This window comes from Hippopotamus amphibius, chromosome 17 (genome assembly GCF_030028045.1).
Source record: "Hippopotamus amphibius kiboko isolate mHipAmp2 chromosome 17, mHipAmp2.hap2, whole genome shotgun sequence".
Lineage (NCBI taxonomy): Eukaryota > Metazoa > Chordata > Mammalia > Artiodactyla > Hippopotamidae > Hippopotamus > Hippopotamus amphibius.
Genome location: NC_080202.1, coordinates 38,765,485 through 38,785,221, shown reverse-complemented (window position 1 = coordinate 38,785,221; position 19,737 = coordinate 38,765,485). Strand labels below are relative to the sequence as shown.

The window sequence follows — 19,737 nt, the reverse complement described above, 5'->3', positions numbered from 1 at the left end:
TTGTCAAAAGCAGAACCCCAGCAACTCTAGTATGCATTCTTCATTTCACAGATGGCTCTAGTGATTGCTCCATATACTTCAGAATCAAACCAGAAAGTTCTCCTTTCTGGTTGCACACAGGCCCATGGCTAGAAGAATGCCATTAAATATTTCAGTGTCCTTCCTTGCTCTGTTTGGTTGCAGAGTCTGTCTCACTGTGAGCTGATCACAGATGATGGAATTCGTCACCTGGGGAATGGGGCCTGCGCCCATGACCAGCTGGAGGTGATTGAACTGGACAACTGCCCCCTAATCACAGATGCATCCCTGGAGCACTTGAAGAGCTGTCACAGCCTTGAGCGGATAGAACTCTATGACTGCCAGCAAATCACACGGGCTGGAATCAAGAGACTCAGGGTAAAGATGGTGGCGTCACCCACTACCTCTAGTGTTCTCAGGACCCTCTCCTTCTTTCTTTTTTTTTTCCCCTCTATTTCCTTTTTTTTAGGTTCAGATTCCTGTGATTATTTATATTTACGTGGCCATTCAGCAAAGAGAAAAAAAAGATGGGAGAGCAAACCTAGAGGTAGATAGTTCTTACCTGTTGTTCCAGATAGCAATTTAGTAGGAAAATACCACTGAAGAAACGAAAAGTAGGTCTCTTCCCAGCAGAGTCTCTCTGATAGCATGCCGAGAGTCAAAAAAGCACATGCCAGATTTTGGTTCTATGTGATAAAAAGGAATAATATAAAAAAATTTAGTTAATTGGGATTTAAAATTTTAATTTGTATCTCCTTTCATATCAAACTCTTTTGCTAGGGTTCTTAGTTTTTTAAGACAACAAATGGATCATGTAGTTTTTTACCTTTTCCTTTTGCCTCATCCTTCGTAATAGAGAGACCCATGTATAGCCAAATGACTGAAACACAGGTTGCCAGCAAGGAGCTTATCAAAGACTAGATGAATCTATGTGTTGGATTATTCAGCTCAACAGACATTTATTGGAACATCTGCTTGACACCTGTTGTGGGGAAGGCACTGTGCTTACAACCAACCTTTGAAAATATCATGTTGGCCTTATGGCATCTGAGTGCGTAAAGGAGCAGCACACTTCATCTTGAGTTCCAGTTGACTTCAGTTCCATCTCTCCCTTCAGACCTAGAGGACTGAGAACATAACTGCAGTGGGGAGGCCTTGCACCCATGTCTCTTCAACACCGAAAGAGGAGGAGAGCCACAGGTCAACCAGAGCCTTTTCCGTGGCCTCCGTACATTAGGGTTTCTGTCAAGAGTCTCTTCCACCTCTGAATCCTCACTTAGCACTTTCCCACTCTAATTTAGCTGTTCATGTGCATGTCTAGACTATAAGTCCCCTAAGAGCAGGATCTTCATCTTGACCATCTTTGCACCCCTTTTACATAACTGGCACAGTGCCTTGAACATAGCAAGAATTTAGAAACTATGTAGTAAAAATTAGAAGCGTGTTGTTAAAAGGATAATGAGGTTTTTTAAAATATTGGAAGAAACATTGTCCATGATGACTTGGAAAAAATTAATTTTTTAAGCTTATATAATTTCTTCCAGTTATGGGAATCCAACTGGGAATCCCTTTAGGACAGGTTAAGAGATTAGCATGAATTTTTTCTCCAGTTTTATTATTATGGAAGCAGGTACCAAAGTTATGTGAGCTGATTTGGTCTCTTAGAATAACCTGGGATGGTATAGAGTAGAACCCAGGTCTTTCAACATCCTGTCTGTGCTCAGCCTCTGCCCTGCCTTCATGTCCACTCAGTCCCTCAGTGGTTTTTCTGAAAAGCTATGTTGCTCTTTCTGTGTAAGCCCTTTCTCTTAGTAATGTTTCTGTTTTATTTCAGACCCATTTACCCAATATTAAAGTCCACGCCTACTTCGCACCTGTCACTCCACCCCCATCAGTAGGGGGCAGCAGACAGCGCTTCTGCAGATGCTGCATCATCCTATGACAATGGAGGTGGTCAGCCTTGGTGAACTGAATATTTAATGACACTTCTAGAGTTACCGTGGATCTCCATTGGAAGCGACCCCAGTGTTCCAGGCAAAGGTTACGAAGTGAGGGCAGCGTCCAGATCCCCAGAGCCACACATACATGCGCGTACCCACCCTCACCCCCACCCACTCTGTCTCTGTGACCAGGGGACTGAGTTCGTGCTGGCTTTATCACGTGGATTGGTGAAACTTAACCATTCCTGTTGGATGTGCCCAGAAGAAAATCATAAGCAAGGTAGACGGAAGGGGGCATTCCAGCAAACCCAGTGTTACTGCTACTGTGGTTTCTTTATTTACTTAAGGGGTTTCTTTGGCAATTTTGAAACAGCAACTGCAGTCCTCTGGGGTCAAGGAACGCATAAAAAAACAATACATGTTGTATCCAGGGACCAGAGAGAAAATGTCTTTGCATCCTATCAATGGTAGCCATCCATTGTAAGATGACTACAGAGCTTCTGTGCTTCCTTGTTCCCATGCCAACATGCTGAACATGCTCACAGAGAAGGCTTGTCCATTCCTCCTCCTGTGTTTTAGTATTTGGCCCAGAGGTTTCCTAAATGGTTGCATTGAAATCGCTGTGGTCCAAATGTGATGAGCTATTCACTCAAATTGTCACTTTCTGTAGCACACTGTATACCTGTCTTTCATTCTCTGTTGCTCCCTCCTGCACTCTTGCTTGGTCTGTCATCTGTTCATAGTCTGCTTACTCACACTCAGTTGTTACTCCTTTGCTGCTGTTGTGTTTACAGTTTGCATTTTGGATGATTAGTTGGGGTTACCAAACATTTTTAAAAGAGACATTATCAATAAATATTTTTTTAATTCTAAATTTTACCATTAGGGGACCCTGCCTGAATCTTTGCCAGTCTGAAGGGAAACTATAACAAAAGCAAGAAAGATTATGAGAAGAAATTGAGCTAAGACTATTTTGATGAAAACAAACTTTGCCTCTTGGTTTCTGTTATATCTTGTGATAAATGATAATATGCATGATGCGCCCCGTATTCCCCCTGCACATTTTTCCTTCCGTCTAACTTAATGAGGAGAGAGAGATGCATTATTAGGAAAGGGTGGAATGGCAAATCCCAAAACTGAACCTGAAAGCCGCCGTCACCCAAGCTCAGACATGTCGTGTATTCACCAAAATCTAGGTGTGATCAGTGGCATCTCAGATGTGTGTCTGTGAAGTTTGTTCTGCTTTAGCAGGAATGCTGCTAGAGGAGTTGTGCAGTTGAGCTGGGCAGTTTCTCTTTTTTCCCCCCGTTTCAGCCTATCAGGGATTCAAGAATGACCCTATCACAGCTGGTCAACTGTACGTCAGTGTTGATGGTATCATATCTAATGTTGGAGCCTCAAAGGACCAGAACCTCTTGGCCGTATCTCTCTTGCGCTACAGAGTTTCTGTGAATGAAATGCCAGAGTAGCCAGATGAAGGCATTGGGGCAGCAGAAAGAGCACATTGAAAGGAAGTAGGGGGTTCAGTGTCTCTTCCCACTGTGGTCACCAGAGCTGAGGGCAAGGTCTTCAGTGCCCATGATTCAAAGAAGAAACTACCCCCACCAAAAAAAAAAAATGAAATCATGGAGGATGAAGGAAATAAAATGAGTTTCTGAAGTACAAGAAGTAGATTTCTAAACATCAAGGTTAGAGACCTTACGTGATTTTTAATAGGGTGACTTTTTTTTTTTTAGGGTATTAATGTGCAGTCCACTATAAGCTTCGATCATCTTCCACATGTTCCAGGCTGTTGAAAGGCTTGTTTTAATGCATAGATGCTGGTTCTACCAGCATATGTAAGAATAAAGTGTGATTTGTTTTTCCACAAGCAATCAGTTGAAAAGGTCCTAGGAATCTGTACTATTCACCATTATTTAACGTATTAAATTTATTTTAAATCCTATTTTATTATTGTGCCCTTTTAAGCTCAAATTACATGTGTTTTTCATTTCCCTTCCCTTATCCTCTTTTCAGATTATCAGGAATATACTTTTTAAAGTGAATCCCACTCTCCTGGCTATACCCGACATATACAAATATACATGTGTGCACACACACCTGGATGTGGTTGATAATGTTCAGATCTCCGGGTCCTCATTCAAACAAAACTAAAAAGGAAAATATTTAGGGGGCAGCTGCTCTAATCTACAAATTAAAAAAAAAAAATAGTGCCTGAACAAAACCCTGATTTATTAGTGAGTGTGGATTTGAATTTCCCAGTAGTTGAAGCTCTTGGGGTACTTCTTTATTTAAAAAAACCCTATTCACCAATACATGAAGGTCTTGGAAATGCTGTTTCTCTTCTCAAAGAGTGTAGCCACGTGCAGATCCATGTTTACTTGTGCAGGCAAGCCCTGCCTGTCTGGGCCAAGAACCGAGTCAAGTGAGGGAAGAAAGGCCCTGGAGTGTGCAGCCTTGTCATGTAAATGGTCAGGCAGGAGCCTTGTTCCTTTCTCAAGAAAACTTCAGGCCCATCACACTTAGAAGGACATTTTTTTTATGCCAATCTAAAACCTATATCAGCTGATGAAATGTACCAGGACTTTGAGAACCCAGAACATGGTAAGTTTTGGTCAGGTGGAAAGGGCCCTGACATCTGAACATAATATTTCCTGTCTCAACATCAGGGACACTCTTGAAAATCCAATAAAGTTACAGATGTAAGAAGAACTCAAATACAAAGTGAATGGAGAAAAGAGATTTGGGATAAGTAAGAAGGTGCCCTCAAAGTTATTATATATCCAGATCGTCTCTTTTCTGAGCAGCCTTTTCCCCTTACGTTTTTTAGCATCAGCAGTATCTTTTACATCTTCTTCATTGGCCCCATCAAGGTGATGATTCCAGACTTTTTTTTTTTGGCATTGACTTCTCACATTTCCTTCCTATACCCATCCTTGCCCTCTATTTAAAGCTTCCATCTCACTCCCAGTGATGCTGCTAATTTATTCTCATGTCTTCAGTTTAGCTTCCTCTTTGGATCCTTGTCCTGATGTGAGCTAAGTATCCTGGGCAGCCTTGAATTCAGTAACTATCATGTTGCTCAGGCCGTTTTTCACTGAGTGATCTTCGATGTTTGCTTACTGAATTTGAAATCTCACTGTTAGATGTGAGGAGTAACAGGATCTTGCTTCATCCTTTTTTTTTCCAGTGTTTGGAATATGAAAACATCGTGCTTTATGTAAAAAATGTTTTCCCTTACTATTCTGCTCTTTAGTGGGTGTAAAAGTATTTCTTAAGTGATTTTTATAAATTTCCACATCCATTAAGTTGATTTAGCAGACATGTAAGTCAGAAATTTTTCATATTCTTCATATCACATTTTATAGGGAAACCTGGTAAATATTTTTATGATGCTTTACTTTGGGCTTTCCAAACTGTTTGGTTCCGTATAGCAGTATACTACAATGCTATAGCAGTCAGGCTCTTTTATTTCTTCTGATGGCCTTGTAAAATGCACTGTTGCTGGTTTGATAATCCACTAATGCCATGGGGGGCTAAACAGGGTATGAGTTGGAACCTGTCTTGGTGTGAACTTGTTAAGAAGTGTGAGAGTGTCCCTGGAAAAGAGGTGGTTTTCTGCCTGCCTGTGGGCAGCATATCCTTGGTGACTGTGTTGTTTAGAGGGGAGGAACACCTGATCATGGTGGACCCCTGTCCATTTAACGTTTATTGAAAGTCAGATTGCACATGATAGCCGCCACCGGTGAGAGAGGAAGAGTTTAAAGGAAATCGGTCTGTTCTGCTTTTTCCCTCCTTGTGTGCATGATTTAAGATGAGATTTCTCTCCCTGTTGTGCATCCTGGCTGACAGACTCTTTCAGTGGCATGCGTTGAGCTTCCGGAACATTTTATAAAAAGATTGCCTTCTCTGTCTGCCCACCAGTTCTAGGATCTTTAACCGCCTCAAACCCAGGCCCTGTGAATTAGTCCAGTCTTGTGTGAGAAGACATGTCGGATGTTTCACTGGGCACCTTGAGGTCTTGAGGCAGAACCCTCCACTTTACAATGATCTTGGACCAAAGAGCCCTGAAGTGGTAGGAGGTGAGGGGGTTAGGAGGTGAGGGGCTTAGGAGTCTCAGCCTCTCCTCACCCTTATTTCTACCATAGATTTTAATTGGAAGATTGGAAGATACAGAAAGCTGTATACAACCATGTCGACAGGGCATAATTAACCCAGGTAATTTGGGAATAAAATTTGGCTTGTATTTGCTATACCCAGATGCCCAAACTTAACATCTTGGTTCTCCAGCAAAGAACATGCTGCTCTAACCTTGCCCTCTCGCTTGGGACAAACTTTCTACCTGCCAGAAACTACCATTGGAGGCAAGTGAGTTTTCTGCACGAAGGGCTTCTGCAGCCCCAACCTCCCCCCCCCCCCCCCAAGGCAAATCTACCTATTTTGCCCATTTTTATTCTTAAGAACATCAGTGCTGCATCTCTGAAGTCTGATCCTTAGGAAAGTCAGTAAGAACTTTTCAGCTGAGTCTGAGTGAATCTTTGGAGCCCAAGAGAGTTACGCTTAATTTTCAGAAAAAAAAAAATTGTTGGACAAGCTCACATGTGTGTTAAGAAAGATTCCATAATGCACTTCTTCCATCTCTGCCTGGTGTATTTATTGAATAAGCCCTTGGTAGAGGTTGGTTCACAGGTGTTGAGACTCAGTGCTTCCTCAACCAGGGTGGTTCACTGCCCTTTTAGGGAAAAGAACCATGAACAACCAAAACTAGATCAATTGACCCATTTTATTTTCTGTGTTTTTCAGTGTCTTGTTTTGAAGAACTGGGGTGGGGAAATGGTAGTTGAGATTCAAAGTAAAGGAGAGAATCATTTCTGGAACGGGGGTGCTCTACTTCAGGTACAAGCATCTGTCCTGAATATGTAGAAACAGCTGCCTCACATGTGAGTAGATTTACTTTCCTCTCCATCTCGTGAACTCCATACCCTTCTTAGTGGCAAGGAGGGCTTCTACTTTCTACACACCTAACCGGTGTCATCCAGGTGGGGATTGGCATCACTGAATACCACCAGTGCTTCCCAGTGCCTTCTGGGCATGGTTTCCAGCCAGGACAAGAGCAGGTAGGCAGTAAATGAGAATCCCCACCCCAGGGAGAGATAAGAGAGGTGTCCAAACACACCTGTTCTCTTCTGTCATATCCCCGAGAACCCAGGGAAATCTTTGAAGTGATTTTGGTTTTGTTTTTTAATTAAAGTGGAGGAAGAAAGCTTTGCCCCACTAAGTTTTGGCTTGTCGTTGTCTCTTATACTACTTGTTCTTATTAATTCAAATCTGTACCACACTGCTGCTCACATACGTGTATGTGTTTCTTTCCTTAGCCTAACCCTTCTCAGCCCCTGAAGTCATTATTTTGTGTTTTCTTTTTTATGGCACTAGTGAATGAGAACCTAAAGTCTTAGAAAATCCTAACTTGAAAGGGAGTCTCTAACTGGCATGGTTTGATTAATTACTTTACCTTTTCCCCCAAAGACTTGAATGATTTTCTTCCCTAGTGCTATATAATAGATGTGTGTAATAAGTGAAACCTTTGCTGCTACTTTTCTGGGTTTACATCAGTTTTTTCCTTCCCTTAAGAATAATTTATCTATGCTTCTCTGATGACTGTTAATTTCTAATAAGTACAGGAAGAGGTGAGCCTGAGATTTCTTCTCTTACTCTCCTCCCCACCCTTCCCCCAAATTATACACTAACCTCTAACATATGCAAGATCCATGAGATGGGGCTCATCATAAGATGCCCGTGGTTTTGTTCTTGTTTTTGTTTTTTTCTCACCATGCTGCAGCTCTCAGAGCTGGCCCCTGAGGATCTGTGACTACCCAGTCCGAAGGGTAACTACAGGGAGGGAAAGGTCTTCTTAATTTTGCCTTTCTCCATTCCTGTTTTACGATCTCCCTTCAGATATGCCTCCCATTCTGGCTGCCTCCTTTTTCCTCCCGGGAATTGTTTCCAAGTAACCTGCCTCGGTCGTTTCCCAACTGCTCTCCTCACCTTTGCCCACCTTCCAGTGACCCTGAGAGCACAGACCTGAGAAACGGGGCCTGTGCAGAGCTCAGAGAACTGTGAGGACTACCCCTGCCTGTCAGACTCTGCTTGGGGACAGAGATGGATGGGTAAATGGTGCTGTGGGAGATATTTTTATCTTCAAATCAGGCTGTTTTGCCCTTGCACTGCCCCGCCTGCATCACCACTCCCCTGAGGAAGGGGTAAAATGCAGAGGATGGTTGACTGGCAGGGTCTGATCCGAAACATTGCTGTGTGGCCTAAAGCCTTCTCCAGCCATTGGGCCTGCCCTGGAGTGAGAGCTTCAGTGTGTGGGAGCTGCTGTTTGCTTATTTCTCCACCAGGCCTGCCCCAACACTTAGCCAGTCCCTGGGGCCAACACAGTTCCCTGCGTGGTGACTTAACACCAGCTTCCATTAGCTGTCCAAGCGACTGTGTTTCCACCCAATACTTTCGGCGCTTGAGGATGGGGGGGTGGGGGGGGGGGAGGGAGGGTTATTTAAAATAAAATCCAAGGTGGCAGTAGAGGATTCCTTTTGCTTTAAAAATCTTTGGACTAAAAAAAAATGTTTTTTATATATAAATATATAAAGTAAATTGTTATGTAACTATTATTGTTTCCTGTATGTTCTAATTTTTGGTTTATGATGTAATTAAAGGAAATAAGCTGTGAAGACTTTTCATTTTGCTGCGGAAATAGCCTGACTTGGAGCCGTGGTTCTTAACTTCCTTGAGCCCTTGATCTGTAAACGCTCCTGAGACTGAGTGAAGGGGCTTCTTTTTGGCATCTTTATTTTTTTTTTTTAATATCCTTTAGTTAGTGCCCTTCATTTATTATTTAATAGTCTTTATTTAGTACCTTTTCAATAGCCTTTATTTAATACCCTGCACTCCACTTGTCTCTAAGAAAAACGGAGGACATAAATCAAAGTTTCTAAAAAACCTTTATCTTAATTTGATAGTAACAGTTCATCCTGAATCCCTTATCTGTGCAAAGCATTGCCCTTACCTGGACTAGGAAGGATTGAGGATGTAGTGCGATAATTAAACAAACTAGCTCCACATGACCTCCGCCAGTTAACCCCTCTGTCTCAGTTCTTGGTTGGTAAGGTGGGGATAACAGTACCTGCTTTAGAGTTGTGAAGATTAAAAGCAATAATAGTGGCACATAGTGAACACATGTTACCTGCTTTTATTGGCTTCATTTCAGTGTATTTCAGCATCTGGTCTGTGCCAGAGTCTCCTAGGTTGAGAGATACGTAAAGGCTAATGCAACAGGGTCCCGATCCTTTTGGTGGAGACGAGCAGCGGAGCCAAATCAGCAACCTCGATTTAAATCTCGGGGTATCTACCCTGCCCTGAGACACCTTTGGGGAGCCCTGTGGAATCATAGGCCTCACTTGAAATCTGCTCGTCCTGCATAAGGTAAAGGCCTAGTCTAGATTGGTCATCTAGGGCCAGTGGAGTCCCACAGTCCCTTCCAGGGGTGCAAGCAGGTGCCTGCTTCCTTGTCCATACTGAGGCAGCCTTGGCCTTTAAGGGAGGCAAGTTCTAGGTCTTTGAACTTGAAAGCGCACTCTCCTTTCCCCTGTCCTTTAGTCCTGTTAATTCAGCCAGCGTTTAGAACCGTCCTCCTTCCTGCCCTCCCTAACCAGAGTCCACCAGGTTTAGGACTCACCAAAGATGATCAGTAAATGATAAATGGGGTAAATGATTAATAAAGGCATCTTGGCCTGTCTTCCACTCCATGCAAATGGGTTTCCTCTTTTCAGTATGTTTGAAATTTTCCATAATAAAAATTTTGATGGAAGGGGATGAAAAAAGATGAGCAGAATAAAATATGGCCCCAAATCACTTATCTTGTTAAAAAGTACTTAATATAAATTTGGTTTTCTACACGGAAAAGGAGATACACGAAGAAAATCACTTTCAGGTAGATTATAAGCCTAAAACTGAAACAAAATTAAAGTTTAAACTTTGAAAAACATTCATAGGAAATTATAACTTTAATGTAGGGCAAGATTTGTTAACACCTAAAATTTAAAAGATTAATTCAACTACAGTTTTTAAATAAAAAATAATAAAGCTCTATAGCCTCATTGTTCAAGAATAGCTATAGTAATTCCCAAGTCTCTAGAAGTGAAGTTTTAAATAAGCACAGTGGTTTAATAGTTGAATAATCTTTTGGAGGCTTTAGTGATTAGTTTTTGCCCAAACTAATTAGGAAAAGAATCCAGTCAGATTTATTTCTATCTCTGTCCCAGACTCCGTCCCTTGCCCTGGTCTATATATTTAAGCAGAGGACATTTCCCCAAGAGGACCAAGAGAATTGGACACCAAGAAAATTGGACAACACGCTGAATACATACATATATACTTGACTTTTAATTTTAAAGGAGGTGAGTAAAATTTTAAATAAACATGAATTAAAGCACTCTGTTCAGCAGCACTGCTTTGGGCAAAAGTTCCTTATCCATATTGCCAGGGGTTTTGCCTCACAGGCTTGGCCAGCTCCGCTCAGCAGGGCAGGCTGTGTCTCAGGTGTTCCAACAACTTGCTGTTGAGCAGAAAGAAATGTGAGCCTGGGGGCTGCTTGTCTCCTCCCCAGGGGTAGGACACATGATGCTTTGGCTCTTCACCTGAGGCCTGGTGAAGTAGCTGAGGATTTTAACAAGGCTTCCGGTGAGCACAGGACCCCAGAGAACCAGGCTGGCACCAGTCTCCTCCTCTTGCAGCGGGGCACCCCTGGGGCCTAGGTCAGAACCAAGTAGTAGCCATCTGGATTCTGCACTGAAAGCAGTAAAAAAAAAAAAAGGGCACCACTGGGATGAAATGGGCCCCCCAGTCACCACTACTGTGCTGCTCCTAAACCTCCAAGCAGCCTGCAGTGCATCTGCCACATCCAGGTGTTCTTCCAGCCCCACCTGAATCCAGCTCTTCAGGGAGCCTCCCCGGGTACTGGAGCACAGAGCAGGGATAAAGCACAGGCATGTGAACAACCAGGACCACAAGCCAGCTGATAGAAGTGCTCCGCTCCAGGGGATGTCCAAGCATCTGCCCTTCTGACTTGTATGACTGGGGGGCGGGGGGAGCAGGGGCCTTCCCTTCCCTTCTAATAAACTCCCTGAAACTAGGGTATTTTTCCCTCATGGGAATGCATTTATTCAGTTACTTTTTCCTGAGCAATAAATAGCTGTCTTTCAGCTATATGACTCTGTTCCTTTGACACCAAGCTGGCATTCAGCAGAAGTTTACCACTTGATTGGGACACAGCACCCACAACACACCTTCAAGGAACCTTTTGATCTCATTTAGGAGACAATATAAACAATCTTACCCTTTCTAGGGCCTGCCAGACACACTCCTCTCCCTCTAAAACCCCTACCTTTCTTCACCACAGCCACAAAGTATGATTCATCCTTAAGATTCTGAACCACCTGCAAGGGAGAAGGGGTCACTAAGACAATTCTGTTCTTAGAACCGAAAGGAATAAGCTAGGACAGAGGAGGGGAGACCAGGCCTGAGGCTGGAAGAATGATCCAGCCTCTGTGGGACCTTGCAGGGAACCGCTGCCTGTATACCTGGTCGCTGAGGAGGATGAGGATGCCCCCAGGGCCCTGGTGGAAGAGACGATGGATCCGATTGGCTGGGAGGCCCAGGAGCTCAGCCAGTTTCCCTGTGAGCTGTACAGCACTGAGTTCATCCAGAGAGAGTTCTTGATAAAAGCCTGGGGGTATGGGCGGCATGGGCAGGAGTCAGTGGGGGCTGTGGCCCAGACGGAGCCCCAAATACCAGGAGGAAGGAGAGGACAAGGTGAGAGCCTCATTGGGAGGGCCTGGGTGATAAATCCACTTCATTTCCACCTCCTATTCCTCACCTTTGGAGAGTCCTCAGACTGAGAGGAACCCCCCATCTAAAGAAGAGATGGGACACCATATGATAGAATGACACAATCGGATGGAGTCAGAGTGTGGAGCATGGAGGAATAAACCCAGGGGGTCATCCTGGAAGGAGAAGACTAATCTAGTCATGGGAGATGGGAATGCCAGGGGTATCCTGGGTCCCAGGAATGGTGGAGCATCACCCTTTCCCCAGGCCAGAAGAGGTTTCATGCAACCACACCTGAGTTTCTTGTCTTCTGAAGAGGCCAGAACCTCACCTGAGTCGGGGTTCTTAGGAACCTCGTTCTCTTGCCTAGAGGCCTCCTGAGCGACATATAAGGTCAGCCGGTGACGGATGGGCCTGGGCCAGGAAAATAGTCTACATTCATATCTGAACTAATAGGTCGCAGTTTAGCCCCCATCCCTGGGAGAAACCCCACCTCCACCCAGGTCTCTAAGGAGAGGGGTCACCAAGCTTTTCTCAGGCGTTTAGTAAATGCTGGACCCTGGGGGGAGAGAAGATGAGAAAAATCCATCCCTGTCCCCAGAAATTGAGCGATACAGATGGGATGGCCACAGAAAGAAATCACAGGAGTCTAACTTTTAAGCCCGACTCTGCTAGACTTGCTTGCTCTGTGACCTCAGGCAGGTCACTGTCCTTTTTGGGCCTGAGTTTCTTCCTTGGTAAAAAGAGAGAAGTGGGGCTCGGTGGTCTTTCAGGTGCCTTCAGCTTGAGCATTCTATGAAACAGGACTGCCAGCTGAATTGGTAAGTGCCATTACAGGGGGAAGGGGACCCTGGTTGGCAGTGCCCAGCACCTGGCTCTTAGAGTATTGAAAAGACGGATCCCATCGGCAGCTCCGCAAATCTGGATAAGGTCCTGGCGGGTAAGCTTCAGCAGATCAGTGCCTGCAGAGGCAGACAGGGCTGGTTTAGGGGAAGGGAGCCCTGGGATCAAGGGTGGCAAGGGATGATTAGTCTACATTAGTCAACATTAGTCTACAAATAGCCTTAGAATGTCCAGACATGGGAGCCAGACTTGGATTCAAATCCCACCTCTGCCACTTGCTAGCTGTGTGTCCTTGGGCAAGTTATTTAACCTCTCTGAGCCCTGTCCTCAGGGGTAGTGTACAAAGTGTATGGGATAATACAGGAGAAGAGACCCTAGCAAGCATAGTACTTTTCAACTCTTAGTTCCAAATAAATAAAAGTTAGTTGAAGGGCACACAGCAAGCCAGGACAGAGATAGGCTTCCTGCCTGAGTGTCTGCCCTCAGTCCCCTACAGGTTTGGTTCCTACCAGACCCCAATCTCACCAGTGAAATTGGCCAGCAGCCGGCAGTAGTTGGAGAACCGGTGCCGATGCAACCACTGCTGTGTCTCTAGGATGGAGGCTCCAGGGTTCAGATCCTGAGGCATAAAGAGAGTGGTCCAGATAACACCATGGACCCATGCACTGAGAACAGGGTGGGGGGGACACACGCCCCTGCCCTTGGGAGTCCCAAGTCTGAGAGGGGAGGCCCATCCTCCCGGAGGGCAGTGCCCAGCACCATCAGGGAACCATTTTGCAATCTGTGGCCATACCACATCTGCCCACCAGGGGGCAGGGCCACCCTATTCTGCAGCGTGAGATAAAACTGCTGAGAAGGCTTCGAAATAGGGGGTGGAGGGGTATGGAAAGGAAAGACTCACTTGAACTGGGCTGCTGCCCAAGGTGTCCAAGGCGAATGGTGGTGATGAGCAGAGCCTGTGGGGGAGCAGGGAATTGGGCTCAAGGGAGCAGTGGGGTCGGTCTCCCGCCCCCCCCCCCAACCCTTCCCCAGGCCTGTCCTGGTGTCACCCACATAATCCCCAGCTGCACCCTCAGGCCTGCCCTTCCCCTGCTGCCTGGGCTGAGGGGCTCTTCTCTTCATTCTCACCCCCAAGGGCTGACAGGAGGTGCTCGTCCTGCCTCACCTCTCCGGGGACAGGAGCTTGCAGGAGTGGGGGGAGGTCAGAGCAAGAGGGCTCGGAGGTGAGTGGGACCCCGAACTGGGCTCTGGCCACGGAGCACACTGCAGGCAAACACACAGCAAGATTAGCCTGGGCATTGGGGGGGGGGGGGGAGGCAGTGGTGGCTGTTGGCCTGCCCTGGGCCAAACTTGGTCCCTGCCCCAGGAGTCCCTGACAAGTAGATCAAATTTTCACACAAAGAAGAGAGTCAACTAGCCTGCAGGTCTGGCTGGGGGAGTTGGGGGAGGTTTCCTGGAGGAGCTACAGCAGGAAGGGAGATGCTCCAGGCAGAGGGAGCAGAAGTGAGGTGGCAGCGATGGCAGGGCAACGAGAGGCAGCCTGCAAGGCGTCAGCTCCTGGGAGTCTTGAACAACAGGCGATGCAGTCTGAACTCGCAGGAAACAGGTGGAATCGCTGGGGGGCTGCGATGAGCCTGGAGCAGTCGCAGCCCCTGAGGCCTCAGTTTCCTCACACATACAATGAGGATCTTTTCTCCAGAAGACCTCCCCTCCCGCCCCCGCCCCCCAGCCTACACACCTCCATGAAGACTGTGCTCTCACAGGCGCTCTGATACTTGTCTCTTTCGTGCATGGGCTGTTTCTCAATCTTCTCCCGGTCAGTTTTCAGTTTCCGGTCAGCTCCTTTGGGCTACAGGAGGGTGACAAGGAAACCTCAGAGGCCCTCTTTACCTGCCCACATCCTCATTAATGAGGGGGGGGGGGGGTCTGAGAAAAGGACCAAGCCCCATCTCTCTGTGTACAGAGAAGGAAAGTTTCAGAGACAGGAACCAGAGGCTGAGGGTCTGCCCCAAAGCAGAACCAGTTGCATGCAGCTAGCAAGGCAGGGTGACAGCCCTGAGAGGGAGGGGAGAGAGCCCCCGTGCTGCATGTACCTTAAACACCTTGATGAGGCAGCTAGCTGAATGCAGGTGCTCTGGGGGAAGCTCCTTGTCACTGGGCTTGAAAGTGTCAATCTGAAGGCGGAAGGGGACACCTTTCTCTCCACCTTTTTTCCGAGGAGTGAACTCAGTGCTGATGCAGTGAACCTGAGGTGGAAAAGAAGTGTGACTCCAGGTCCCACCCACATTCAAATGGTCTCACCTGAAACCTGTTACCTGTTACCTGTCAGCCATTAATCACAGCAACTTTCCATCCCCAACCAGTGTCTATTCTTAAAGCATAACTTTATTAGGTTCTTTCCCTTGTTCAAAATCCCTCAGTGGCTCCCCAAGTTTATGAGATAAGAAGCAAAGTCCCTGACCCTGGCATTCAGGCAATTTAAAGAGAGTCACGTCAAGCCTTTCTGCATGGCTGCTCTCTCTCCCGCATCAGTGAACCCACTGACCCACCCACCCAGCCTAATCATCACCCCAATACACCTGCATAGCTTTCCCTAGCGTCTTCTACCGGGAAAGCTCTCCCCACTCACATCTGAGCCAATACTTCCCATTCCAGGATAGGGTTGCTAGTTAAAATACGGGATGCCCAGTTAAATCTGAATTTCTGATAAGAAACAATTTTTTTGGTTTCAATATGTCCCAAGTATTGCATGGGACATACTTATACTAAAGAAAGAAAAAAATCTTTATCTAAAATTCAAATTTGAGTGTCCTGTATTTTATTTGCTAAACATAGCAGTCTACTCCAGGAAGACTTCCTGACCTGCACACCCACAGTAGCCCTCCCACAGTCTTGTGAAGAACAGCTAAAGGATCTAACTTTACAGGTAGGGAAACTGAGGCTCACAAAGATTGTGTGACCTGGGCAAGGTCCATGCCAGGAAGTGGTGCCACATCCACCTAACTCCTAGTCCAGGTGCTTAGACTATACTGGACACTCAAAAAAGGGACTTACAGGTGACTTTTAACAATATTGCTTGATTATAAAAGGATATCTTGCGGACTTCCCTGGTGGCACAGTGGTTAGGAATCCGCCTGCCAGTGCAGGGCACACAGGTTCGATCCCTGGTCCGCGAAGATCCCACATGCTTCGGAGCAACTAACCCCTGCGCCACAACTACTCAGCCTGCACTCTAGACCCTGCTAGCCACAACTACTGAGTCTTCATGCTGCAACTACTGAAGCCTACACGCCTACAGAGCCCATGCTCCACAACAAGAGAAGTCACCATAATGAGAAGCCCGTGCACCGCAACGAAGAGTAGCCCCACTCGCCACAACTAAAGAAAGCCTGCGCACAGCAATGAAGACCCAAGGCAGCCAAAAATAAAAATAAAAAAATAAAGATAAACTGAGGCATATTAAAATCTTAAAAAAAAGGGGAAATCTTTCAACATAGAAAATATGGAGAATGCTGAAAAAGTGTAAAGAAGACAGGCATCTCCCATCACCCCACCTCTCAGAGATCGTACTGTTAACTTTCAAGTATTGTTTCTCCCTATCTTTTCTCTGGGCAAGGAGCAAGAAAGACCCACAACTTTTGTATACACATGCACTTTTATTTTTACAAAATAGAAATCAAACGTTAAATACGAGTCTGTATTCTGCCTTTACTTATGGGAAAGCAGTTTCTCTTGTCATGAAATATTTCTCAGACATCATTTTAATGGTTACACAATTTCCATTATAAACCTGTACTAAACACTTATTTCAAAGTAAATCCTCTTCTGACGGACATTTTGATTATTTAAAATCTTTTAATATAGAAAAACGACACTAGCATGAGTAGCTGGTAAATATATCTTTGTGTGTTTATTGAACACTGCACTAGGATACATTTCTTGAAGTGGGACTACTGGGTAAATGAGTATGAACATTAAATTTAATATAATTTGCCCACATGCCACATACCTACAGAATGTGCGCACCAACTTACATTCTTAGAATATGAGGGTTCTGTCTCTCCAAACTTTAGCAATAATAGTTTTTAAAAAGTCTTTGCCAGTTAATTTTAATTACCATTTTAATTACCATTTTAATTATAATTTTAATTAGCATTATTAGCATTTTGTGAGTTTGAACTGTCTACATTTATTAGCAATTTGTATCCTTCTTTATAAATTGTTTATATCTTTTGCCCATTTTTCTATTGAGCTTTCATCTATTTTTTCTTTTTAATATATGAGAACTTTTTATATATTTAAAATATAACACATTATATGTCATGTGGAAACTATTTTTCCCATTTGATGTCTGCTTTTAATTTCGCCTGTGTATTGCAGACCATTCCTTTTTATGAAGCTAAATTCTGCCCTATGTTTTGTAATTTCTTCCATTGCCTTAATGTTTAACCAGTCCTTCCCTTTGGTGAGATTCGACCAACATTTATCCATCTGTTTTCCCTCAAGGTGCTTTCTGGAAGTGGTTCATTCTTATTGCTGCCCACCCCCCACCCCAAACTCATCTTCCTTTCCCACCTAGGCCGCTGCCACCCCCATCTGCCCTCCAGCCTCCTCCCTGTCCGAGCTTCAGACTCACCTGCAGGAAGAGGGAGGTCCTCTTGGTCGGGTCCCAATAAAACTCCACTGTGTTGAGCTGTGAGGGCAGCACTTGGGGTTCTATCACCCCCACAGACAGCGGCACATCTGCTGGCACAGGGTGGCAGGCAGGGAACAGGGCTCAGCCTTCCCCATCTGCAAGGGCCTCTAAGACAGAAAGCAGCCCTAAAGGGTCCCTGGTCCCTCCCATTCACCTATGTCCAGGATGCGGTCCCCAGGCCGGCTCCACCTCCACCCATCCAGCTGCTGCTGCTCCGTGTACTGTAGGCGCCGGTCATGGAAAACCACACGCACCACACTCTGCGGGCACAGGAAGGAGGCTGGGCATTTGGGAACTAGTTCCCACACCTGGGGCAGGCCAACTTTTCCAGCCTCTCCCCCACCTTGCTTCCCACCCCTGGGGAGCATAAGGACTTAGAACCACTAGATCCCTGTCCAGATGCCACCTGCTGCTTACAAGCTGTGAAACTGAGGAAGTAACCGAGAACCTCAGCCTTCTCATCTGCAAAATGGAGGCGTTAATCCCTTCCCACTCGTAGTCACTCTACCTGTTTCTTTTCTTTGCCACACTTATCAGTTTGTGATTCGAAAATCAGTTCGTAATTGCATATGTTAGTAATTTGTGTAATTACATGTTTGTCTCACTCGGTAGAATGTAAGCCCCCTGAGGAAGGAAACCACGTGTGTCTCTTTCCCCCTGAATCTCTAGCTCATAGAACAGTTTCTGGCAAAGAATGGGAGCTAAACAAATACTTCTTTTTTTTTTTTTTTTTTTTGAGAGAAGGAATTGTGTGTGTAAATAATGCTATGTAAATGTATTTCTAAATCCTGGTACTGCTACTTCCTGGCTCTGTGTCCTTGAGAAAATACTTAACCTCACTGTGCCTGTTTCCTCAACAATTCCTGCCCACCACTGAGCTGCTGTGAAGGTCAAATTGAAAGGTGGACTTGAGAGGGTTCTACTTGACAATGACATCACCGTGATGACATTGGCTTTCTGCCCAGAGGGATAGTCATAGCCAGCCTTTGCCAGTTCTGGGAGGGGATGCAACCTACCTTCAGCAGCCGGGACACCTGGGTGGCATCGCCCAGTTTGGGGTTACAGAGCATGCGTACCTCATAGGACTGGCCTGGGAGAGATTAAGAGGATGTGTGAGCCCCATCCTGGGGGGCAGATCCCAGCCTACCCCGGGGCCAGCATCTAGGGTTTCTGCCCCACTCGCCCCTCTCCTTCCCCAGGCCCAGCGCACCCTGGTTCAGGTAGGTGAGGGTCTCCTCTTGCTGCTTCACAGCCGGCGAGGTGGCTGCACAGAGCACATACTGGAAAGCAGGGCAGGGCGGTTCTGCGTGGGGGATGCTGGGCAGCTCTTCCTGCTTCAGGTAGGGCAAGGGCAAGGCCTCCCTGCCAGGGAGAGGAGGGCACTGCTGGCTCTCTGCCCTCTGCACCCCATCCTCTAAGAGGCTCTGATCTTTCTGCCAGGTTCTCACTCCAGGGAGCCTGCGGTGTGCTGTAGCAGGCACCCCCACAGCACCCAGGGCCTAAGGGGCCCCCAGTCAGCTCCTCTGGCTTCCAGCAGACGTCCCTTAAGGTGCACATCCCAGAAACTACCAAACATTTGCAAACAGCTGCTATCGATTACTTGTTAGCAGCCTCAGGGCTTGCCTGACACCCAGTGCCTGACCAACACGAGTGTATTGAGTGGGTGGGTAGTTAGGGTGTTTTGAGATGTCCTGGGACCCACTAAACTCCAGGTATATGTGAGCACTTCCCTACCCTCAAAAGCACCCAAGAGCATAACCTTTGGCTTGAAAGAGATGGCCCTACCATGTCCCTCTCAACTCAGAGCAGGGCCTTCCTCGGGGACTGGGGGAAGGGGATCTGGCCCTTACCTGAGCAAGCTGCTTGGTGGCCCAGGGTACAGTTCCCCGGGGCTGGGCCACAGGTGCTCCGGCTGGTTGTGCCAGAACAGCATCTTAGAAAGGGAGCAGGACCAGCTGCGTCACAGAGAGCTCAGCACTGGGTTGGGCTGAACCCACTGGGCCATCCACCTGGGGCCTCAGGCTTTATACACAGGAGCGTAGCCACAAAAGGGTGGGGCAAGGTCTCGGCCTCTTATTGGCTGAGCGACAAGGGCTCTAGGAAACTCAGGACCTAATAGGCAGCCCAAGCTGGGGGGAGTTGAGGAATGGCAACCCTAGGGCTCCCCACCCATCATGAACTCAAAGGAGAGGCGGTGGTGCAGCAGAACAAGCCACGGGGATGGACGTCCACGCCCCCTCCGTTCCAAGAGGCCCAGAAACAGTGAGGGGCACCCTCAGGCTAAAAGACTGGCCCCAGATCCATAAGCTACGTAGCGTCCTGGAGACCCATGGGCCCAGACCCCTCACAGGACCC

At 46.4% G+C, this 19,737-nt stretch overlaps 2 protein-coding genes across 8 annotated transcripts in view; one reads left to right on the top strand and one right to left on the bottom strand.

Annotated features, from left to right (window-relative positions):
• The window catches only part of FBXL20 (F-box and leucine rich repeat protein 20), a 105,465-nt gene extending 101,904 nt beyond the window's left edge, over positions 1 to 3,561 (top strand). For 5 of the 6 annotated variants that reach the window (XM_057714510.1, XM_057714512.1, XM_057714508.1 and 2 more), the window contains 2 exons: positions 184 to 396; positions 1,853 to 3,561. In XM_057714510.1, the coding sequence (XP_057570493.1) occupies positions 184 to 396; positions 1,853 to 1,960 (321 nt within the window). In that variant the 3' untranslated portion in view covers positions 1,961 to 3,561. The other variant, XM_057714513.1, reaches the window with a different exon arrangement.
• Positions 3,562 to 10,392: 6,831 nt separating this feature from the next.
• LOC130840282 (transcription factor CP2-like protein 1) lies at positions 10,393 to 19,315 on the bottom strand. 2 transcript variants are annotated; one of them, XR_009049990.1, is made up of 16 exons: positions 19,233 to 19,315; positions 18,593 to 18,744; positions 18,399 to 18,472; positions 17,537 to 17,642; positions 17,323 to 17,429; positions 14,780 to 14,932; positions 14,425 to 14,535; positions 13,852 to 13,949; positions 13,588 to 13,642; positions 13,212 to 13,305; positions 12,715 to 12,805; positions 12,175 to 12,257; positions 11,597 to 11,742; positions 11,401 to 11,452; positions 10,655 to 10,805; positions 10,393 to 10,572 (listed from the first exon to the last, which is right to left on the bottom strand). XR_009049990.1 is itself a non-coding variant. In XM_057715637.1 (15 exons), exons 1-15 carry the CDS (start codon positions 19,313 to 19,315, stop codon positions 10,768 to 10,770), a joined length of 1,443 nt encoding a protein of 480 aa, XP_057571620.1. In that variant the 3' UTR covers positions 10,393 to 10,767. The 2 variants fall into 2 exon arrangements, 1 of the variants encoding a protein (XP_057571620.1); XM_057715637.1 differs by having other exon boundaries at positions 10,393 to 10,805.
• Between the last annotated feature and the right edge of the window lie 422 nt (positions 19,316 to 19,737).